General features: G+C 43.4%; 2 protein-coding genes across 2 annotated transcripts; both read right to left on the bottom strand.

Annotated features, from left to right (window-relative positions):
* Window positions 1-10,905: 10,905 nt before the first annotated feature.
* fgf23 (fibroblast growth factor 23) lies at window positions 10,906-12,454 on the bottom strand. Its single transcript, XM_061668452.1, has 3 exons — window positions 12,223-12,454; window positions 12,041-12,144; window positions 10,906-11,328 (listed from the first exon to the last, which is right to left on the bottom strand). Exons 1-3 carry the CDS (start codon window positions 12,452-12,454, stop codon window positions 10,906-10,908), a joined length of 759 nt encoding a protein of 252 aa, XP_061524436.1.
* A 4,598-nt stretch (window positions 12,455-17,052) lies between these two features.
* LOC133396922 (fibroblast growth factor 6-like) lies at window positions 17,053-18,781 on the bottom strand. The gene is made up of 3 exons (XM_061667219.1): window positions 18,413-18,781; window positions 18,198-18,301; window positions 17,053-17,308 (listed from the first exon to the last, which is right to left on the bottom strand). Exons 1-3 carry the CDS (start codon window positions 18,699-18,701, stop codon window positions 17,132-17,134), a joined length of 570 nt encoding a protein of 189 aa, XP_061523203.1. The 5' UTR covers window positions 18,702-18,781; the 3' UTR covers window positions 17,053-17,131.
* Window positions 18,782-24,204: the final 5,423 nt, after the last annotated feature.

The raw sequence follows: 24,204 nt of genomic DNA, 5'->3' as shown, positions 1-24,204 counted from the left end.
GTGGTGACAAAAAAACGACAATGTATAGTAAGGCGTTTTTTCGGCGGTAAAAAAATGATGTAAAGTAAGGCGTTTTTTCGGCAGTAAAAAACGACCATGTATAGTAAGGCGTTTTTTAGGCGGTAAAAAACGACAATGTAAAGTAAGGCGTTTTTTCGGTGGTAAAAAAACGACCATGTATAGTAAGGCGTTTTTTCGGTGGTAAAAAACGACAATGTAAAGTAAGGCGTTTTTTAGGCGGTAAAAAAATGACAATGTATAGTAAGGAGTTTTTTTTGGCGGGAAAAAAGACCATGTATAGTAAAGCGTTTTTCAGGCGGTAAAAAACGACAATGTATAGTAAGGCATTTTTTTGGCGGTAAAAAAACGACAATGTATAGTAAGGCGTTTTTTTGGCGGTAAAAAAACGACAATGTATAGTAAGGAGGTTTTTTTGGCGGGAAAAACGACCATGTAAAGTAAGGCGTTTTTTCGGTGGTAAAAAAACGACCATGTATAGTAAGGCGTTTTTTCGGTGGTAAAAAACGACAATGTAAAGTAAGGCGTTTTTTAGGCGGTAAAAAAATGACAATGTATAGTAAGGAGTTTTTTTTGGCGGGAAAAAAGACCATGTATAGTAAAGCGTTTTTCAGGCGGTAAAAAACGACAATGTATAGTAAGGCATTTTTTTGGCGGTAAAAAAACGACAATGTATAGTAAGGCGTTTTTTTGGCGGTAAAAAAACGACAATGTATAGTAAGGAGGTTTTTTTGGCGGGAAAAACGACCATGTATAGTAAGGCGTTTTTTCGGCGGTAAAAAAACGACCATGTATAGTAAGGCGTTTTTTAGGCGGTAAAAAAACGACCATGTATAGTAAGGCGTTTTTTAGGCGGTTAAAAACGACAATGTATAGTAAGGCGTTTTTTTGGCGGGAAAAACGACCATGTATAGTAAGGCGTTTTTTAGGCGGTAAAAAACGACAATGTAAAGTAAGGCGTTTTTATGGCGGAAAAAACAACAATGTATAGTAAGGCGTTTTTGTGGTGACAAAAAAACGACAATGTATAGTAAGGCGTTTTTTCGGCGGTAAAAAAATGATGTAAAGTAAGGCGTTTTTTCGGCGGTAAAAAACGACCATGTATAGTAAGGCGTTTTTTAGGCGGTAAAAAACGACCATGTATAGTAAGGCGTTTTTTAGGCGGTAAAAAACGACAATGTAAAGTAAGGCGATTTTTTGGCGGAAAAAACGACAATGTATAGTAAGGAGGTTTTTTTGGCGGGAAAAACGACCATGTATAGTAAGGCGTTTTTTCGGTGGTAAAAAAACGACAATGTATAGTAAGGCGTTTTTTTGGCGGGAAAAACGACCATGTATAGTAAAGCGTTTTTCAGGCGGTAAAAAACGACAATGTAAAGTAAGGCGATTTTTAGGCGGTAAAAAACGACAATGTATAGTAAGGCGTTTTTTCGGCGGTAAAAAAACGACCATGTATAGTAAGGCGTTTTTTCGGCGGTAAAAAAACGACCATGTATAGTAAGGCGTTTTTTAGGCGGTTAAAAACGACAATGTATAGTAAGGCGTTTTTTTGGCGGGAAAAACGACCATGTATAGTAAGGCGTTTTTTAGGCGGTAAAAAACGACAATGTAAAGTAAGGCGATTTTTTGGCGGAAAAAACGACAATGTAAAGTAAGGCGTTTTTTTGGCGGAAAAAACGACAATGTATTGTAAGGCGTTTTTTTGGCGGTAAAAAAACGACAATGTATAGTAAGGCGTTTTTTAGGCGGTAAAAAACGACAATGTAAAGTAAGGCGATTATTTGGCGTAAAAAACGACAATGTATAGTAAGGCGTTTTTTAGGCGGTAAAAAACGACAATGTAAAGTAAGGCGATTTTTTGGCGTAAAAAACGACAATGTATAGTAAGGCGTTTTTTAGGCGGTAAAAAACGACAATGTATATAGTAAGGCGTTTTTTAGGCGGTAAAAAACGACAATGTAAAGTAAGGCGATTTTTTGGCGGAAAAAACGACAATGTATTGTAAGGCATTTTTTAGGCGGTAAAAAACGACAATGTAAAGTAAGGCGATTTTTTGGCGGAAAAAACGACAATGTATTGTAAGGCGTTTTTTTGGCGGTAAAAAAACGACAATGTATAGTAAGGCGTTTTTTTGGCGGAAAAAACGACAATGTATAGTAAGGCGTTTTTTAGGCGGTAAAAAACGACAATGTAAAGTAAGGCGATTTTTTGGCGGAAAAAACGACAATGTAAAGTAAGGCGATTTTTTGGCGGAAAAAACGACAATGTATTGTAAGGCGTTTTTTAGGCGGTAAAAAAACGACAATGTATAGTAAGGCGTTTTTTTTGGCGGTAAAAAAACGACAATGTATAGTAAGGAGGTTTTTTTGGCGGGAAAAACGACCATGTATAGTAAGGCGTTTTTTTGGCAGTAAAAAACGACCATGTATAGTAAGGCGTTTTTTTGGCGGGAAAAACGACCATGTATAGTAAGGCGTTTTTTTGGCAGTAAAAAACGACCATGTATAGTAAGGCGTTTTTTCGGCGGTAAAAAAACGACCATGTATAGTAAGGCGTTTTTTCGGTGGTAAAAAAACGACAATGTATAGTAAGGCGTTTTTTTGGCGGAAAAAACGACAATGTATTGTAAGGCATTTTTTAGGCGGTAAAAAACGACAATGTAAAGTAAGGCGATTTTTTGGCGGAAAAACGACAATGTATTGTAAGGCATTTTTTTGGCGGAAAAAACGACAATGTAAAGTAAGGCGTTTTTTTGGCAGTAAAAAACGACCATGTATTGTAAGGCGTTTTTTTGGCGGTAAAAAAATGACAATGTATAGTAAGGAGTTTTTTTTGGCAGTAAAAAACGACCATGTATAGTAAGGCGTTTTTTCGGCGGTAAAAAAACGACCATGTATAGTAAGGCGTTTTTTCGGTGGTAAAAAAACGACAATGTATAGTAAGGCGTTTTTTTGGCGGAAAAAACGACAATGTATTGTAAGGCATTTTTTAGGCGGTAAAAAAACGACAATGTATAGTAAGGCGTTTTTTTTGGCGGTAAAAAAACGACAATGTATAGTAAGGAGGTTTTTTTGGCGGGAAAAAACGACCATGTATAGTAAGGCGTTTTTTTGGCAGTAAAAAACGACCATGTATAGTAAGGCGTTTTTTTGGCGGGAAAAACGACCATGTATAGTAAGGCGTTTTTTTGGCAGTAAAAAACGACCATGTATAGTAAGGCGTTTTTTTCGGCGGTAAAAAAACGACCATGTATAGTAAGGCGTTTTTTCGGTGGTAAAAAAACGACAATGTATAGTAAGGCGTTTTTTTGGCGGAAAAAACGACAATGTATTGTAAGGCATTTTTTAGGCGGTAAAAAACGACAATGTAAAGTAAGGCGATTTTTTGGCGGAAAAAACGACAATGTATTGTAAGGCGTTTTTTTGGCGGAAAAAACGACAATGTAAAGTAAGGCGTTTTTTTGGCAGTAAAAAACGACCATGTATTGTAAGGCGTTTTTTTGGCGGTAAAAAAATGACAATGTATAGTAAGGAGTTTTTTTTGGCGGGAAAAAAGACCATGTATAGTAAAGCGTTTTTCAGGCGGTAAAAAACGACAATGTAAAGTAAGGCGATTTTTAGGCGGTAAAAAACGACAATGTATAGTAAGGCGTTTTTTAGGCGGTAAAAAACGACAATGTAAAGTAAGGCGATTTTTTGGCGGAAAAAACGACAATGTAAAGTAAGGCGATTTTTTGGCGGAAAAAACGACAATGTATTGTAAGGCGATTTTTTGGCGGAAAAAACGACAATGTATAGTAAGGCGTTTTTTAGGCGGTAAAAAACGACAATGTAAAGTAAGGCGATTTTTTGGCGGAAAAAACGACAATGTAAAGTAAGGCGATTTTTTGGCGGAAAAAACGACAATGTATTGTAAGGCGTTTTTTTGACGGTAAAAAAACGACAATGTATAGTAAGGCGTTTTTTAGGTGGTAAAAAAACGACCATGTATAGTAAGGCGTTTTTTATGCGGTAAAAAACGACAATGTAAAGTAAGGCGATTTTTTGGCGGAAAAAACGACAATGTATGGTAAGGCGTTTTTTTGGCGGTAAAAAAACGACAATGTAAAGTAAGGCGATTTTTTGGCGGAAAAAACGACAATGTATAGTAAGGCGTTTTTTAGGCGGTAAAAAACGACAATGTAAAGTAAGGCGATTTTTTGGCGGAAAAAAACGACAATGTAAAGTAAGGCGTTTTTTTTGGCGGGAAAAAAGACCATGTATAGTAAAGCGTTTTTCAGGCGGTAAAAAACGACAATGTAAAGTAAGGCGATTTTTTGGCGGAAAAAACGACAATGTATTGTAAGGCGATTTTTTGGCGGTAAAAAACGACAATGTAAAGTAAGGCGATTTTTTGGCGGAAAAAACGACAATGTTTTTTGGGCGGTAAAAAAACGACAATGTATAGTAAGGAGGTTTTTTTGGCGGGAAAAACGACCATGTAGAGTAAGGCGTTTTTTGGCAGTAAAAAACGACCATGTATAGTAAGGGCGTTTTTTCGGTGGTAAAAAAACGACAATGTATAGTAAGGCGTTTTTTTGGCGGTAAAAAACGACAATGTAAGTAAGGCGATTTTTTGGCGGAAAAAACGACAATGTATAGTAAGGCGTTTTTTAGGCGGTAAAAAACGACAATGTAAAGTAAGGCGATTTTTTGGCGGAAAAAACGACAATGTAAAGTAAGGCGTTTTTTTGGCGGGAAAAAAGACCATGTATAGTAAAGCGTTTTTCAGGCGGTAAAAAAACGACAATGTAAAGTAAGGCGATTTTTTGGCGGAAAAAACGACAATGTATAGTAAGGCGTTTTTTAGGCGGTAAAAAACGACAATGTAAAGTAAGGCGATTTTTTGGCGGAAAAAACGACAATGTATTGTAAGGCGTTTTTTTGGCGGAAAAAACGACAATGTAAAGTAAGGCGATTTTTTGGCGGAAAAAACGACAATGTATTGTAAGGCGTTTTTTTGGCGGAAAAAACGACAATGTATAGTAAGGCATTTTTTTGGCGGTAAAAAAACGACAATGTAAAGTAAGGCGATTTTTTGGCGGAAAAAACGACAATGTATAGTAAGGCGTTTTTTAGGCGGTAAAAAACGACAATGTAAAGTAAGGCGATTTTTTGGCGGAAAAAACGACAATGTAAAGTAAGGCGATTTTTTGGCGGAAAAAACGACAATGTATTGTAAGGCGTTTTTTTGACGGTAAAAAAACGACAATGTATAGTAAGGCGTTTTTTAGGTGGTAAAAAACGACCATGTATAGTAAGGCGTTTTTTATGCGGTAAAAAACGACAATGTAAAGTAAGGCGATTTTTTGGCGGAAAAAACGACAATGTATAGTAAGGCGTTTTTTTGGCGGTAAAAAAACGACAATGTAAAGTAAGGCGATTTTTTGGCGGAAAAAACGACAATGTATAGTAAGGCGTTTTTTAGGCGGTAAAAAACGACAATGTAAAGTAAGGCGATTTTTTGGCGGAAAAAACGACAATATAAAGTAAGGCGTTTTTTTGGCGGGAAAAAAGACCATGTATAGTAAGGCGATTTTTTGGCGGAAAAAACGACAATGTATTGTAAGGCGTTTTTTTGGCGGTAAAAAAACGACAATGTAAAGTAAGGCGATTTTTTGGCGGAAAAAACGACAATGTATAGTAAGGCGTTTTTTAGGCGGTAAAAAACGACATGTAAAGTAAGGCGATTTTTTGGCGGAAAAAACGACAATGTAAAGTAAGGCGTTTTTTTGGCGGAAAAAACGACAATGTATTGTAAGGCGTTTTTTTGGCGGTAAAAAAACGACAATGTATAGTAAGGCGTTTTTTAGGTGGTAAAAAAACGACAATGTATTGTAAGGCGTTTTTTTGGCGGTAAAAAAACGACAATGTATAGTAAGGCGTTTTTTAGGCGGTAAAAAACGACAATGTAAAGTAAGGCGATTTTTTGGCGGAAAAAACGACAATGTAAAGTAAGGCGATTTTTTGGCGGAAAAAACGACAATGTATTGTAAGGCGTTTTTTTGGCGGTAAAAAAACGACAATGTAAAGTAAGGAGGTTTTTTTGGCGGGAAAAACGACCATGTATAGTAAGGCGTTTTTTTTACAGTAAAAAACGACCATGTATAGTAAGGCGTTTTTTCGGTGGTAAAAAAACGACCATGTATAGTAAGGCGTTTTTTCGGTGGTAAAAAAACGACAATCTAAAGTAAGGCGTTTTTTCGGCAGTAAAAAACGACCATGTATAGTAAGGCGTTTTTTAGGCGGTAAAAAAACGACCATGTATAGTAAGGCGTTTTGTAGGCGGTAAAAAACGACAATGGAAAGTAAGGCGATTTTTTTGGCGGAAAAAACGACAATGTATTGTAAGGCGTTTTTTTGGCGGAAAAAACGACAATGTATAGTAAGGCGTTTTTTTGGCGGTAAAAAAACGACAATGTATAGTAAGGCGTTTTTTTGGCGGTAAAAAAACGACAATGTATAGTACGGAGGTTTTTTTGGCGGGAAAAACGACCATGTATAGTAAGGCGTTTTTTAGGCGGTAAAAAAACGACCATGTATAGTAAGGCGTTTTTGTGGTGACAAAAAAACAGCATAGTATGGTAAGGCGTTTTTTTGGCAGTAAAAAAACGACAATGAATTGTAAGGCGTTTTTTGTGGTGACAAAAACGACAGTATTGTAAGGCATTTTTTGCGGGGAGAAAAACGACAATGTATAGTAAGGCGTTTTTTCGGTGGTAAAAAATGACAATGTATAGTAAGGCGTTTTTTAGGTGGTAAAAAAACGACCATGTATAGTAAGGCGTTTTTTAAGCGGTAAAAAACGACAATGTAATGTAAGGCGATTTTTTGGCGGAAAAAACGACAATGTATTGTAAGGCGTTTTTTTGGCGGAAAAAACGACAATGTATTGTAAGGCGTTTTTTTGGCGGAAAAAACGACAATGTATAGTAAGGCGTTTTTTTGGCGGTAAAAAAACGACAATGTATAGTAAGGCGTTTTTTTGGCGGTAAAAAACGACCATGTATAGTAAGGCGTTTTTTAAGCGGTTAAAAACGACAATGTATAGTAAGGCGTTTTTTGGGCGGGAAAAACGACCATGTATAGTAAGGCGTTTTTTAGGCGGTAAAAAACGACAATGTAAAGTAAGGCGATTTTTTGGCGGAAAAAACGACAATGTATTGTAAGGCGTTTTTTTGGCGGAAAAAACGACAATGTATAGTAAGGCGTTTTTTTGGCGGTAAAAAAACGACAATGTATAGTAAGGCGTTTTTTCGGCGGTAAAAAAATGATGTAAAGTAAGGCGTTTTTTCGGCAGTAAAAAACTACCATGTATAGTAAGGCGTTTTTTAGGCGGTAAAAAACGACAATGTAAAGTAAGGCGATTTTTTGGCGGAAAAAACGACAATGTATAGTAAGGCGTTTTTTTGGCGGTAAAAAAACGACAATGTATAGTAAGGCGTTTTTTTGGCGGTAAAAAAACGACAATTATAGTAAGGCGATTTTTTGGCGGAAAAAACGACAATGTATAGTAAGGCGTTTTTTTGGCGGTAAAAAAATGACAATGTATAGTAAGGCGTTTTTTTGGCGGTAAAAAAACGACAATGTATAGTACGGAGGTTTTTTTGGCGGGAAAAACGACCATGTATAGTAAGGCGTTTTTTTTGGCAGTAAAAAACGACAATGTAAAGTAAGGCGTTTTTTGGCGGTAAAAAAACGACAATGTATATAGTAAGGTGTTTTTTTTGGCGGTAAAAAAACGACAATGTAAAGTAAGGCGTTTTTTTGGCGGTAAAAAAACGACAATGTATAATAAGGCGTTTTTTTGGCGGTAAAAAAACGACAATGTATAGTAAGGCGATTTTTAGGCGGTAAAACAACGACCATGTATAGTAAGGCGTTTTTTAGGCGGTAAAAAAAACGACAATGTATATTTCGGCGTTTTTTCGGCGGTAAAAAACGACAATGTAAAGTAAGGCGTTTTTTTGGCGGTAAAAAAACGACAATGTATAGTAAGGCGTTTTTTTGGCAGTAAAACAACGACAATGTATAGTAAGGAGGTTTTTTTGGCGGGAAAAACGACCATGTATAGTAAGGCGTTTTTTTGGCAGTAAAAAACGACAGTGTATAGTAAGGCGTTTTTTCGGTGGTAAAAAAACGACAATGTATTGTAAGGCGATTTTTGTGGTGAAAAGGAGACCATGGATAGTTAGGCGTTTTTTGTGGTGACAAAAACGACAGTATTGTAAGGCATTTTTTGTGGGGAGAAAAACGACATTATAGTGAGGCGTTTTTTGTGGTGACAAAAACGACATAGTAAGGCTTTTTTTGGCGGTAAAAAAACGACCATGTATTGTAAGGCGATTTTTGTGGTGAAAAGGAGACCATGGATAGTTAGGCATTTTTTTCGGTGGTAAAAAAACGACAATGTATAGTAAGGCGTTTTTTTAGCGGTAAAAAAACGACAATGTATAGTAAGGCGTTTTTTAGGCGGAAAAAAAATGACAATGTATAGTAAGGCGTTTTTTAGGTGGTAAAAAAACGACCATGTATTGTAAGGCGATTTTTGTGGTGAAAAGGAGACCAAAAAAAACGACAATGTAAAGTAAGGCGTTTTTTGGCGGTAAAAAAACGACAATGTATCGTAAGGCGTTTTTTTGGCAGTAAAAAAACGACAATGTATCGTAAGGAGTTTTTTTTGGCGGTAAAAAACGACAATGTATAGTAAGGCGTTTTTTAGGCGGTAAAAAACGACAATGTAAAGTAAGGCGATTTTTGTGGTGACAAAAACGACAATGTAAAGTAAGGCGATTTTTGTGGTGACAAAAACGACATATTGAGGCGTTTTTTGTGGTGACAAAAACGACATAGTAAGGCTTTTTTTGGCGGTAAAAAAACATCAATGTATAGTAAGGCGTTTTTTTGGCGGTAAAAAAACGACAATGTATAGTAAGGCGATTTTTTGGCGGAAAAAACGACAATGTATAGTAAGGCGTTTTTTTGGCGGTAGAAAAAACACAATGTATAGTAAGGTGTTTTTTTGGCGTTAAAAAAACAACAATGTATTGTAAGGCGTTTTTTGTGGTGACAAAAAAAAACCGGTAAAAAAGCAAACATGTATCCTAAGGCGTTTTTGGGGGTGACAAAAACAACCATGTATATAACCATGCGTTTTTTTGTGGTGATTGTAAGTAATCTTATACATCGCCTTTTTATTTTTATTTTTTATTTATTTTATTTTTTTAAACGACTATTCTGCTTGGAGTCTTTTAAACACCTTGTCTTTCTTTAAACGCTTCACTATATATCGTCCTTTTTTAAATGCCTCACTACAAAACTTCTTTTTTCAAACGCCTTAGTATAAGAACTAAGGTCTCCAAACAAATACGCCTTTGATCACCACCACCTGTACATGTCTACTGATGAGGTCTAATTTGTGATGTCATTTTCGTTTTATTTTTCCAGTTTTTCCTCGAGTTTCCCTCAAGGGGAACTTCAACCCTGGTCTAACGTGGTCTCTCCCAGGAAAAAGAGGCCACCGTCGAGTCAGCAACTTCCACCTGCACAAGGTCAGCAAGGTTTCTCTCACACACGACACAATCAGCGATGACATCTCGATGTTTGACGGATAGATGCGGGATACTGCGCCGACACTCTGATACAGCAATGATATTTCAATATTTAATGACATACCGCAGCGATCTCAATATTTGAATTATTCATTTGTGAATCTTATGAAACGTGCTTTTCACAACTATAAACGTTCTGTTGTCGTATTTCTAAATGCTGCTGCTGCATGCGTTCATTGGAGGAAGAATCACTTAAAGCGTTTCGTTGAGCACTTTTATTTGGCCCCATGGCGAACAAACACTCAGCATTACTTGAGATATAAATATATAGCCGTCTATAAATATAAGTTAAAATTACAATTCAAGCATGTATTTCAATAAATAAATACTCTGTTCGGGGCTGGTGCTGTTGGTAAAGTTCAAAGGTCACGTTGCTTTTTGGCTTTTTGGTTTGTGAATATTTACAAATAACGTTTCTCACCTGCTGTCAGGAAAAATGTTTGCTTCATTGCTGTTTGCTTGTTCTATATTTATATGAGCACAATTCACTTTTAGCAAGCTTGGGAAGCTTTCATGTGGTTGCCAAAGTCATAGCATCCTGAGAAATCTTACATTTGACTTTCCAAAACAAAAGCCTCAGCTATCCTTCAAAAGGATACCATAGATTCAAGTTCAATCAAAGCTGTATTTTAATGCAAACAAATACCTTTTTTTTTACATTTATATAGAGCGTTTTAGAATACTCAAAGACGTTTCAAATCTTGGATAATGAGATTGTGCATGCATGTGATTAAAGCTGTACATGATTAAATGTTCAAATATCTAAAATACCATTTGCAAAAAATTATATAAACAAATATGGATGTACTGTTTAATTTTAAATATATATTTTGTACTGATACAATTTTTGTTTTTGTCAGTTTCTTGAAGTCCTTGCTTTGAAACATTTCATGACTAAAATAGAAATGAACAAAAGATTTCTAACATTTAAACTTTTTAAAAACGTAAGTATACGAAAGTATAAGCAAGCAGCCACCAAGAAAGGATGACTATAATTAAGAATAAAGAAATAAAAATATTTTAAGGTTTTTTTATTATTATTTTATTCAGGCACCCTTTCTTTGTCTTTTCCGTGATTGTGTTTGTTGCAATATAATATGTCGATATGGCGGTAGGCGATGACATATTTGTCCAAGTCTTCAAGTCAACGCGAAAAAACAAGACATCGCTTTTAGTGCACGTCGTTGTCGCAGTTGCTCACTCACGCGCATCGCATCGCATCGCATCGCATCGGCGGCTCATCTCACGGTTCCGCTGCCGCGCGGGCTGGAAGGGTTCGACGAATGTACACTCCACGGGTCGTGGGCCGGCGGCTCCCGGAGCAACTCCCGCGACACGTTGGCGCCGTCGTCCCCGGGCTCCTGCGGCTCCAGCTCAGCGTCGTCGTCCTCCGGCACGGCCCGGGAGTCGGAGCCCGCGGCGGCGCCGGCGGGGTCCCGCGGCCGGTTCCGCCTCTCCCGGTGCAACAGGAGGCGCTCCAGCGGCACAGTGCTGCTCTTGGGCAGGAAGAGCGAGGTGGGCGGCAGGTTGTGTCCGGCCGCGAACACCTGGCGGGAGCCCTCCAGATTGAGCAGAATGCCGGTGCGCACAGAGTAGAAGACGTCGCGGTTGTTCTCCAGGAGTCTGTGCTCGAACACGCAGTCGTCGCGCAGACACACAGCCTGTGTGCGTGTGTGCGACAGAAAACAACAATAAAGCTGCAGCACATGACTTCGTATTCATTTCAATCACTTCCACAACACAAACACGTCACATCTGATCAAATTCTTACATTTAGACACTTTATTCCTCATCTTTCTTTGTATTCATGTTCTATTATTTGTATAATTTTCTTCAGTCATATTTTTGTATCTTACTACATTCAAATGTAGTCATGACTTATTTGGACATGTATCGCCTTTTATATTCCTTGGTTTCATATTTTGATCACGCTTTGCTCATTTCACATTCCTTATGAGGTGTATTTTATTTACCTTATAGTCTTAAATACAATCTTAGAATTCCCAATATACTTTTCACCAATAATTCCTTATTACTTTTTTTTTTTTTTTTTTTTTTTTTTTTAAATTGCATGTACTTTCTGCTTCTTATCGGTCTTATTTAATCGATGCTTCCCCATTCCCTGTAAACTGTACAATGGCTTACATTTTCTTTGATATATTTTTAACGTTGATATTTGTTGCGGTTTCCTTGTTCTATATTTACACGAGCAGAGTCTCTTATATTCCCTTATATTTATTAAATTCTCCAACAAAAGCATGATTTATTATCTATCATTTTCTTACAAAAACGTCTCCAACGGAGTGAAAGCTTTGCGCGTAAAAGCGTGCGTAAATGGAGCTGATAAACGAGGAGGATGAGGCGGCGACTTACTGAAGTGAAGGGGGTTCCGTCCAGGTCCAAACACAGGTATCGGCTGCTTTTCACGCCGAGGATGGCGACGCGCTCCCTGGTGTCCGCCTTCAGCATGACGACGCCTGCACGACGAAGCCAACACCAACATCATCAACATCAACAACAACAAGATGCAGACGAAGAACAGGTGAGGAGCATACTGTACGGATTCCTGCTGGTGCTTCTCCGCACGGTTCCGTCCAGCTTGATCTCCAAGTAGAAGTTGCTGAGCTCCGTGGAGGTCTGCAGGTGCAAGAACCTCCGCGGGCTGCCCCAGTTGGAGCCCACCAGGGGCGACGGGTTGGGCGCCGCGTCGCCCCCGGGGATGCCCTGCAGCAGGAGGGCGAGGGCGAGCGTCCGGACCGGCGCGCTGGGCATCGTGGCCTTCTCCATCCCGGAGCAGATGGTGCTGCTGTCGTGCCAGGAGGCTTGTGGAGTCGTGCTGGGAGCCGATTGCTATTTAAGGACCGCCCCTGCTCGGTCGCATCCGTCCACCAACGCAGATGTGCGGCTTTGCAGCGGCGGAAGGGCCACTTCCACCTGGGCGTGTTTAGACCCGCGGCCCAGGCGGCCCACCAGACTTGTTGTTGCACGGTGCGGCTCTAATTTCGGGACTCTGGCTTTTTGACTCATCCGTGCCCACCTCCGAGAGGAAATTCCGGTGTTCCGGTGAAGAAGTGAACAAATGCATAATTGCCTCCACGCACCTGCCCAACGCTTGCACCGTTTGGCCGGCAGATGGCGCCATTCTTAAACGCAAATAGACGTACAAGTCTTAAAACTGACCTAAAATTTGAAAAATCAATAAAAAGAGAACTTAATACAACTTGGATATTGGATCTTATTTTATAAGAACGATACATTATTCCTTTTGTAAGCCCTAAGACTAGAACTGACTATTTCCCTTTTTATTTGTTCTTCTTGTATGATAACCGAATTTAACATTAACGACAGAAACTAAAGTCAACAGAGGTGACTTTTGTTACTGTGGACGATATCCCAACTTCCAAGATTAGAAACGTTTTTTTTGGGGTGGGTGAATCCTATCTTCCTTTCCATTTATTATTTTTTTTCCATTTTTGTAATCAACATGTTTAATAAACTTACTACTTACGATGTGCATTATTTTAATCATTACAATATTTCAAATTCACAAAGAACTAATAACTTACTAAATGCATTTGAAAATATGAACAAATACTTGGCTAATGCTAATGCGGTTATTGCATCTTGCTGCAAACTACGATCACGAAAATGAAATAAAAAAAAAAAAAGAAATTAATAAAAAAGACTAATGTAGCTCTTGTATTGGCTCATGTGGGTGTTCCCAATGTTACGGTCAGTAAATGCATTAAGGGCCTAATCTATGTTGCAGTATATTCTAGCCAACTTTTTATTTCTGCTTTTTCAATGTATAGAATCATCTTTTAAAAGGCTCGAACTGTGGCGTGAGTGTGACTTGCGCGAGTGGACACTCGGGGCAGCAGTGAGTTCTTACAAACGTTTTAATTCTCGGCGGCATCTGAGGATTACAGTGGTGGACTGCTGTGCACAGCACGTACGTACGTAGAAAACAAAACAAAAACAAAAAAACAAACAAAAAAGGACGTCAGCTCGCTTCGCTTTGGGGACAGTCTGTCAACGTTTTTGGGTGGCAGTCAAGCGGAGGCAGCAGGTGTTGGCACGCATGCCAACGCTTCAGTAACAATTCGGCTGATTTCAGAAGACTGAGCAAAGAACAAGGACAAATCTGGATTGACAAAGCTACACTCTTTTGGGTCCAGATGCTTTTATTGAGGACATTTGAATTTTTTTTTTTTTTTTTTTTTAGTATGCAGTCTGTAAGCCAAGAAGAGCAGCTTGAGACAAAAAGGACAGTTTGAGGTGGAAGAAGCAGGACGCTGCATGCCAGCTGCTTTCATTCGACGGCTGTGATGAACGTATTTAACCGCATTTACTGATCGGGCGGAGTTTGACAGAACATATATTTTTTGAGGCAGGATTAATTAACACCCGAGGAGTTTGCGGCCTAAACAGGCTGCAGTATGAATTGATTTCGGAAGTAAACAGAAGGACAGCGGCGTTTGGCTCAGGACCTTTTTGTGTGAACAAATTTGTTATTGCGAGTAGACTCAATCCAGACCCGACTAGTTGTCGCCTAGACCGGCGGCTATAAGAATGGAAAGTAGAATAAAATGTGAGCCCCTTTTGAACAAACAAACATTGCAATATTGCGAGTACGATTAATTCCGAGCTAGTTTGATTCCCGCCTAAATGGGCTGATGTAGAAGTTGGAACAGGAAATACGTGGAAGGCCAGTCCGCGAGTTTGCGGTCTTGTCGTTAATATTGCAAGTTCCATTAAATCAGGCCCAACTAGCTTGTCGCACAACACGGAATAAACAGAAGGACAGTGGCGTTCGATGCAGGACTAATTTAGTACAAATACATTTGCCCGGAGTACTGAGAGTACAATTAATTCCAACGGGATTACCGATGACATGGTTTTGCTGCATTGTCCTTTACTGCATCCTGCATGCGACACTTGTCCCTAACTGCATTGAAAATGAAGAGCTGTGCGCGCACGCACACACACACACACACACACACACACACACACACACACACACAGGAGAAAAGGCCAAGGGCACGTGCACACTCACCAACTCGCACACAAACATCTGGTGTCTCCTTCTATAAAAGCTCCTGAATTCATTTTTGAACTTTGCAATATTTACATAGTCTATGGTTTCTTTTTTTTTTCTTCTTTTTTTAATCACATGCAACAGCAGTTTTAATGTGTGCTAACATTTTAGCAGCTCAGCGTATGGTAAACAGTGGAACCCCCAAAGTCCCAACGCCCCCTCAAAGTGGTGTGCCAATTAAGTACACCAATTAATTTGACCAAGCAGATGCTAACATAATTAGCATGAAGCTAAAAGCATCATGACCCAAGATGGTAATTAGCAGATTTTTGCTGTGCGCCTACAAGGGGTGAGCATTTAAACCACTTCCTAGTACGCAACTAGTCACTCGCCGACGGGGATTTCGGCCTGTTTTACTGCCGCTTCTCCTCTCTCCGCATTCCCCTCCTCTCCTGCCTAGAGGCGGCGACGAGGTGGCTCGCCGACAGCACCTACGGGACCTTCGGGGGACACCGTTTTGAAGTTAGAACGGCTCGGAAGTCGAGCAGCGTCAAAGATTGTGTCGCACTTTGGAGGTTCCACTGTGGTCACGCTTGATCTACACACTACAGAGGTCTCACTCTGTTTTATTGGGCGCCTCTCTGCTCTAAATGACGATCTAATTACAGTGCAAAGAACCAGAGATGGTCTCGGACTCATTCCCACCCCCACGCAGTCAACCCCTAACCCCTCCTCGAGGCCTGCTCCGGATCGTCATTCCTATTTTTCGCCTCGGCCGGGTGTCTCTTACATGCAAGTTCAAGGGGGGTGGCGCACGGTGGGGGGTGAGGGGGGCGGCTTGGGTGGGCGCGCCAAGGCACCTTTTTAAATCGTAGAGCAAAGTAGTGCATTTAAAGTCAGTCACGCACACACGCACACACACTCACGCTTGTTCCGTGCGTCCCTCGTCTCAAACTCAGTGCTTTGAGGTAATTAAAGACAAAGACCCTGACAAGCATAGACAATATGCTCTTGCTCCATGTCAGCGACAAACACTATATGGACACTGGTGCTTGAGATATGACCAATTCGTTCCCTGACCACATGTGAAGCAAAAACACTCATATCATCTTTCCCCATTGACATGAATGGAAAGGTCCATGAATCCGTTCCAGACTTCTAAAAAAACATTTTAACCAGAAAAGAATAGCACGCTATAATTTTGTACTTTATAAAATCCACAGTAATGCAGCAGCACTCAAAATGTAAAGAATTAAAACGATTTTGCCACAATTCAATGGAAATTGTGCCGCTCCTTCTGGTATGCCAACCTTGGCCACCAGGAGGCAGACATACGGACATGTGAGGAGTCAGTCACAGCTGCAGTAATAGTAGATCTTCGCACAGAGAATAAAGAATATATACCTGGGAATATTGTTGTATTATCCAAAGTTTAGCCCGTCTATGTCACAGTTGGGGTTTTTGAAGGAGAGGAAGGCGAGGCAAAAACATGGAGGACCTCAAAAAACTATATTAAATCTCCCAAAAATGCCAAACATGGATAAAGCAAACAAAACAAAGTCCCACAACAGATATCCAAAGTAACAAAGAAACACTTGAATAAACCAAAAATGGAAACAACAACCGAGATGTGGCACAGACAGAGACAGTGACAATGAACCAACAGGAGCTGCAAGAAACCAGGAAACTAAATACAAAGAGATTGACGAGACAACGAGGAACACCTGGACACGACACGAGCGGCTGGAGGGAGCTGATTGGTCGACACAAGGTGGCAGGTTGACGAGAACAGGTGGACACAAGAACTAAATGAGCACACGACATGAACAACATGGAACAAAACTAACCACAACCCAAACCAGAACACAGACCGTGAGAGTCTATGGCTTTTTTGTATTGTTCGCAAGCGGACTTGTATCTTATTTTCAAAACACAACCTTGTCATTTTCGGTTGACTTTTGCAGTACGCGTCAACTGGGAATCGCAAATTTAGCTCGCAAGTCAAAGCAAAAAAATCGTCCGAACGACGACTCGTATCTAAAAAAAACTCGTGAGTGGGCTCACTCGTATCTCAAGGCATCGCTTTATTGGGACGGAAGCGACTTTTGTGTTTGAATTTTTGTGCGCACCAAATTCACCCACGCATGCCGTCGTAGCTCTTGAATTCTTCTCAGAGTTTATTTCTAGATTAAGGGGCGTGTCCATATAGCGTAGCTGGGTAAGCATCAAGCGAGAGCGGCAAAGGCCTCAAAAAGCAGCACAGTATGGCCGACAAAAACAAAGATAGCTCTCCAAATATACATATATATATTTATATAATAACAGGATCAACATTTGCGCAGTTCGTTGGCATTGACACGGCGTGTTACCTGGAAGGAAATAAAATCTGCGTGTGCAAAATGGCCGCGCGGCGGCGGCAGCGTCAGTCACAGCCGAGGGAGGAAGTGTGTGCCGGTGGCGGCGGTGGTGGCCTTGTCGCCACGCCGCGCCCGCCCGTGCCGGCTGAGGGCCACGTAGAAGCCCTTGTAAACAAAAGACTCGTAGGCGTTGTAGTTGTTGGGCAGCAGCGTCTCCCTGAACTTGCACTCGTCGCCGAAGCGCCGCTAGAAACCAGAGAACAAAAGGGTTGTGAGATGACCATGCCCTGATTTAAACACAACAGAGCATGCTTGTCACATGATGGCAGCATAACTTTCACTACTGAAATGAATGGAAATGCCATTAATCCATTCCTGCTCCCCCCCCCCAACAAAAACAATTCGTTTTTGATGAAAAAATAGCACTCTGTAGTATCGTACACGTTAAGTAGAATGTAAAGAATTAAACTGTTTTTGCCTCCATTCAACGGACATTGTGCTGTTCCTTGTAGTGTATGCACCTTGGCCACCGGGAGGCAGTATAATACAGACACAAACGAAGAATTTCACCACTCACTTCATAAACTGCGGGAATATTCGTAATTTTTGGGAATGGGTGAAAACAAATAAATGGTTGTGAGTATTGTCAGATTGTCTGTCTTAAAGTTGTTCATCGTCTTTGTGTCTGCGTTTACACTGAGCGCTAATTCCTTTAAATATAAACAAAATCTGCGGGAACATTCGGACATGTGACCCCTGTGCGTGCCAGAAAGAATATTAATAACACAGCGACACTCATAAAGTCGCCATTTTGGACTCATCTCGGAGCAGGGAGGGAATTCCGGCTGCTCGCAAACGGAGGCGATGGCATCAGGCGTTATGCGCGGACGCCTAAATGACACTTCTTGCATTTTGAAGTTTGAAAGGTCAAGTAGGGATTTATTTAGGGTGCCAAAGTAAGACGTGTTAGACGACAAAACTATTGTAAATTATATTTATTAATTTGGTAAGTTATGATGGGATATTTCGTGACATTGTTAAATACTGGCTCTGTATTCTTTCAAATGTTATTTTGGTGTGTGTGTGTGTGTGTGGGCGGGGGGTCATTGGTGTCCATGCGCACACGCACACTTACCGTCCCGTAGAGCCGGGCCCTGCGGCTCATGGCCACGAACATCTCGCTCTTGACGCCGAACAAGCTGACCACTCCTCGCTCCACGCTGGAGATCTCGATGAGACCTGAAGACCGTTGGCATCGTCATCATCGTCATCATCATCATCATCATCATCAACCTCATCATCTTTGCCATTCGCGCGGCGACTTTTACGCACAACCGGACGCGTACTCACTGTGCGGGTCCTCGAGGTGCGCGCCGCCGATCCTGCCGTCCGGGTGCACCTGCAGGTGGAAGCCGATGCCCACGTTGCAGTAGAGGCGGCGCACCCGCTTGATGCCCCGCAAGTAGTCGCTCTGCCAGTCGGGCCGCGCCGCCCGCCCGCCGGCGAGGCCCAGGTAGGAGCGCGACAACAGCGTCTCCCAGCGCCTCTCCACCTCAGTGCCGTTGGCGCCGCTGCGGCCGCCCGGGGCGACGACCCCCCACACGCAAGTCCAGAGTACGAGCGCGGCCGGCAGCGTCATGCTGCAGGGGCGCCTTCGCGCAGCACGCGGACACCTGCCCTAGAAACACACCTCGTCCTACTTGCTGTAGTCCTGGGACATCCTGCGGGCGGCGGCGGAGGACGCGGCTCAAGTCGCCATGGCCCGGGATCCGAGCGGAAGAGGGAGCGAGCGCGTCCGAGCTTGGGGTGCAGGCGCCGCCGGCGATGAGCATCTTGAGCGACGCCGGCCAGTGGAGGGACTCCGCACCGCAGCACAGTGGCAGCTCGCTCACCTGGGCCCTGACGCTGGCGTCCCTCAGCCGCGTGACATCACCGCTGCGGACCCCCGCTCCACCCCAAAAACTGAGTCACGAGTGGGGAGAACGACTGATAAGAGAGAGAGAGAGAGAGAGGGAGAGAGGGGCCAAGAGGCCGGGACAGGCACTTATGATGGGCACCTTCACACGCGAGCCAAGCACGCACACACCGTGAGAGGGACAGTTTCCTCTTAGGACTTTCAAAATAAAACCCACCTACGCCAAATAAGGCACAGCCGCAAAAATGACTCCATGCAGTGGAAGAACAGTGCCACGTTGTGCCTCAAGGGGCAGCTTTTTGTAAGAATGTTCACCTTTCATTCTACAAAATCAAGCTCTTTAATGAACTTCTGAAAACGCGCGAGGAAGCTCGAAGAAAATTGACGTGAGTGCGGGGAAAGAACGTGCCAGCTCCTTATTTTAAACGAATGTGGATTCTTTTCTGCAATTGAACACTTTTGTTTCCGCTCATCTGCATTTTTTGCGCCACCGAGGCCCGAACGGCCAAAAGCGCAGCCGCCCTATTGACAAATGAAACCCGAATCGATGGCGAGCGGACACTCTTAATTAACGAGCGTCGATGCCGCCGCTCGTTAGCATCTATAAAGCACACGCATGCAAAAAGGAGGCAAGAAGACTGGTGACGATGAAACAAACAATCTGGAGTTGACTGAGCATCAGGACGACTTTGATTGACAGCTGCCTTGTCGCAGTTCGAGCATCCGCTCCGTGCACGCGTGCAGCCAATCGGCTGATTAAGTCGCCTTCAAGCTGACATTTCTCTCATTTCTTTTCATTTTTTCCCCCCCCACGTCCGAACGGGATGACATTCGAAGTCTTCTGATCGCAACCTTTGCAGGTCGCAGCATTGCGGTGATCAATACTCAATCAGAATGGGATTTCGAAACGGCGAGCTCGGTCGGGAGTGGGGGTGCGATTCCTGCTGAGTCAGCTGATGTTTAATTCAGCGGCTAAAAAAAAAATAAAAACACCGGCTCGACATTCCACCATTTATAAATAAATAAACTTGGGACACGCCGGGATCTTTTTTTAAGCCTCTGCGTGCGTGGCGGGTGGAGGCGCGGGTGTTTCCCGGTAACGCCGCCGCCGCTCGGTGCATCCGGTAGACCTTGCAGAGGTGCGCGTTGCCAAATCGGGAAGCGGCTGCTGACTCAGCGAGGTGGAGGTGACTTTTAGCGCTTGTGACGCAGCAGTTTGCCGTCCTTGAATGCAACACTACTACAGCTGCTGCTTGCCTGATGACTCTTGGACTGATATCATCATGAGCTTGTCCTTTCAGCGCTGAAGGAGCAGTTTTGGGGCTTTTTTTTTTAATTGGTACCCCTACGCAGTGGCACGGTACCAAAAGGGTGGAGTCTAGTGTGTCCACTGAAGATTGTTGTTTAGGTCCACAGTTGACAAACTGGCATAAGTATAACTAGCGTATTGCGTATTCAAACTTACAATGCCACAAAAAGTGGAAATTGTTCAGTTGCAACCTCAAAAGACATAATTGCCTAAAAGTGCCACAGGATGGTGCTGCAGCACTCCTTTTGCCGAAATGAAACTCCTCAACTCACTTCAGCATAGCTCATTGGCACCAAAGATGCCGCACGATGGAGCCAAATGTATACTTTTACTGCACCAAAGTAGCAAATATGTTTTTTCACGAATAATGGAGGATTGGTTCCCCCCAAAATTGCAGGCGCTCACCGTAGTTCATTCCTCTCATTTATAATCGATCGAAATGTTTGAAAAATATTTCCTGTGGCAAGCAAAATGGCGCTAACGTTTTTTAGGGGTCTTTGGGAAATGTTATTCCTGTTAACGGGTCTCTGAGTCCCAAAATGTTTGTTTTATGTTGTGGCCCAAATCACAACATAAACTGCGTTCCAAACCGTAGCGCGGTGAGCCAAACTGGACCGGACCGCTCGGTGGAAAAGGGACCGACGAGCGGACCACCCGGTCTTCAGAGGCCAAAGTCGATGATTTGGTTTACGGCGGGGGGGGGGGCAGAGATTACAGCGGGTCTCAGCTGCTGAGTCGTCAGCCCATTCCGGCCCCCCGTCGGCTCCTCCGGCTCCCCCGGCCGGGAACCCGACACCGGGCCGAGCCGCCGCGCGGCCAGCGGTAGAATGCCAGGAATCCCGCCGGCACATTTGCCCCGCCGCTCTGCGCGTTCTCACCGCTTCGGGATGAAAAGCGGGCGGCGGCGGACGAGCGGCGGATCAAGGCCGAGCGGGAATGGAGAGTCGCGGAGGAGAGAGAGAAGAGGGAAGCTCTCGCTCGGCCGGCACAACAAAGATGGGACCGTTTATTTCTGTCACGGCCTGTGCCGAGTGAAATCCACACCCGCCCGGGGAGTTAATCAAAGGTTTTGGAGAGCGACGAACAAATGATAGTTCAGAACCACGGCAAACAATCAGTCACCGACAAACACTACGGGAACCCTGAGACCATTTCAGCCAATCAGAAGCCTGAAGAAAGCTCTTTACGGAAAAGGCACAACCATCGCATGTAGGAAAAGTACATCAAAAGTTGAATATAAAGTGACAAATTTGTCTTTTTAAGGCTCTTATTTCAGTCTTTCCGAAGCCACAAGAGGGGAAAAAAATGGACTAATAACGCCACTTTCTGCACTTCCTTCCTGGTCTCCGCTCGACTACTCGACTGCCCCCTGCTGTCCGAGAGGTGTGAGGACACACCTGAAGATTTGTGACTGCATTGCAGCACTGGGAATGCAGCTTCGACAGATCGATGTCCCTTCACGGGGAAACGGAGACGGCGCTGTGGCATTTGCAAAGCAGCCACGCTGAATGGAAGCTGACGTCGCTTTCACCTGAATGTAAAAAATGTTTTTTAGGAAGGTGCGGCACGGCAGGCGACCGGTTGGCACATCTGCCTCACAGTTCTGAGGACCGGGGTTCAAATGTGGGGTTTGCCTGCGTGGCTTTTCTGCGGGCACTCCGGTTTCCTCCCACATCCCAAAAACATGCGCGCTCGGTCGATTGAAGATTCTAGATTGCCGTTAGGTGTGAACGTGTGCGCGAATGGTTGTTTGTTTGTATGTGCCCTGCGATTGGCTGGCGACCGGTTCAGGGTGTACCCCGCCTCTCGTCCGAAGATAGCACGCCCGCGACCCTTACGAGGATGAAGTGGTACAGAAAATGGACGGACGACCCAGGAAGATGTCAATAAAGACGTTCCGCCTCTCATCCGAGCAGCTTCATTCATTCGTTCCCGGGTTTGGGGTGCGCCTCTAACTTGGAGGATAAATAGTTGGGTTTCCATACCAACACCCAGGCAATTAAGTGCTGCCCTAACGAGAATGAACTAGCAAGGTTAATGCCAATAAACATGTCCTCCACAAACAAGGATTCTAAATGACTCCTTCAAGTGACAGTTGACGGTCACGAGGTTTCCTGATATTTCCGGGATGCTCTCACCTCTTTAATATGGCGATCGGAACCAGTTTGAGCCAGATAAAGTCATTATCAAATTCAACTTCGCTCCATTCAAGTGATGCACCTGAACGCCTCACACTAAAAAGGCCAGCTAATCAACGTCCGCTGTTTTCCACGGAAGCACTTATCGTCCTAAATTTGTGCAGTCAAAAGCCCGCACGTCCGATTATGTCCCTAGCAATTAGCTTTGTGGGGAAAGCATGTACTTAAGAAGACGAAACCTCGGAAAACAAACTCCGGAAGCCACCGATTGACAGATGCGTCCGCCCGCTCCCAGCGCCAGCACCGGAGAGGACGTCTGCGCCGCGGTCGCCGCCGACACGACCGGGACACGTGACGATCGAAGGTCACGCCGGGGTTACGAGCGACACCCGCCCGCCGGATATCCGAAACGGCGAAGAATCCGCGCGGCCCGTATTTACTGTCGCGGCTTGTAAATAACTGAGAGGACAAACTTTCCACTGGCGATGACGATGTAAAGCGTCGCGTAAATAACAACAGCGGAAGGACCGTACAAGGGCTCAGGCGCTGGGAGGCCAGCGGCCCCCCTACGCAAAGTAGCACTCTGGAGGCAACATAATGATGGCATTCACATTGAAGCGGTCGAGGGGGGCGTCCTGACCACTTCCAACTAACAAGCCGTGCCCCAAAGGAAACTTTCAGAGCACCCAGCAAGAAAATGGATATCGATTGGTCAGCTTTTGACAGTGGCGGTTCTGGATGGGGGGGGCAGTGTCCCCCTGCAGTCCGGGGCTTGGCCAAAATCTATTACCCCTCCCTGGGCGACAAAATAAAATGATTCGGACAACACCCCCCCCCCCCGCAGTTTTCAACGTTGGCAGGTGGTGGACGTATTAATATGGATTTCGATTAATCGGTGAACGTTTATGACAGGATGGTGAAGTGATCAATAATTGTTCGCCGCACAGTTTTGGGCACGCAAATGCGCGTTGTGGTTGTTTTACAGTTGTTTGGGTGGGATTCTTGGGGGCTTTATAGTGCATCTGTGTACCGCGTAAATCGAACACTGTCAATAACAATTCCTTATTTATTTATTTTAAATCGAATTTGAACTTCTCAACATTGTCATCATATGCTTTTGTTTGAGAACGACTTTGGGAAGTAGCATTTCCTGTTCTGTTGATCAACAAAATGGAATGACGTCAAAGGATTGAAATGTACGGCTATTAAGGCAAGTGACAATTCTGAGCATGTTGTGACATTGTAAACATATTTCCGTGTGAAGAAAGGCGCGATGTTGTGACGGCAGCGTTGGCATGGCAGGATCTGATATTTTGGTCACGGCTGTCTGAAGGAAGCTCTGGAGGAGTTTTGGAATGCGCGACCACAGGGCATTTGCGTGTCTGCCCTCGTCTGGGCCCAAAGACAGCGCGGACCATCACATCCCTCCGGGGAGCGTCTCCTGCGGGTCCGCGCGCACTGCGACAAACCACAGACGGCAAACCACCCACTCGCACCAAACGGGGAAAATGACAACCCTCGAGGCGGAGGGACGACTTCCACCGCGAGTGTGGGCGAGCGGGGCGGCCGCAGACGTGTCAGGTTAGTGAGTACCTCTCTCTGTGACGGGACCGGCCGGAGCTTCAGAGGAATGCTGCCACCTTCTGGGCGTCTGGTGCACTGCATCAACACTCCACTTGGTTGGCACTTTGACCCAAATCCTTTCTGCAAGCACTGAAACTAAACAAGAAAACTATCAGTTGTGTTTAAACTACTCGCACTCAAACCCGCATTTAAAACA

Source organism: Phycodurus eques, chromosome 22, assembly GCF_024500275.1.
Source record: "Phycodurus eques isolate BA_2022a chromosome 22, UOR_Pequ_1.1, whole genome shotgun sequence".
Taxonomy (NCBI): Eukaryota; Metazoa; Chordata; class Actinopteri; order Syngnathiformes; family Syngnathidae; genus Phycodurus; species Phycodurus eques.
This window is presented reverse-complemented; position numbering and strand designations above follow the sequence as displayed.

What these genes read in the sequence shown, in the direction of transcription:
- fgf23 (XM_061668452.1), bottom strand. Translation starts at nt 12,454, where the DNA reads ATGGAGAAGGCCACGATGCCCAGCGCGCCGGTCCGGACGCTCGCCCTC. An exon ending in CACCAGCAGGAATCCGTACA is followed by an intron (nt 12,145 to 12,222) that starts GTATGCTCCTCA and finishes TTCGTCGTGCAG; the next exon opens with GCGTCGTCATGCTGAAGGCG. An exon ending in ACGGAACCCCCTTCACTTCA is followed by an intron (nt 11,329 to 12,040) that starts GTAAGTCGCCGC and finishes ACACGCACACAG; the next exon opens with GCTGTGTGTCTGCGCGACGA.
- LOC133396922 (XM_061667219.1), bottom strand. Translation starts at nt 18,701, where the DNA reads ATGACGCTGCCGGCCGCGCTCGTACTCTGGACTTGCGTGTGGGGGGTC. An exon ending in GCACCTCGAGGACCCGCACA is followed by an intron (nt 18,302 to 18,412) that starts GTGAGTACGCGT and finishes AACGGTCTTCAG; the next exon opens with GTCTCATCGAGATCTCCAGC. An exon ending in GGGCCCGGCTCTACGGGACG is followed by an intron (nt 17,309 to 18,197) that starts GTAAGTGTGCGT and finishes TCTGGTTTCTAG; the next exon opens with CGGCGCTTCGGCGACGAGTG.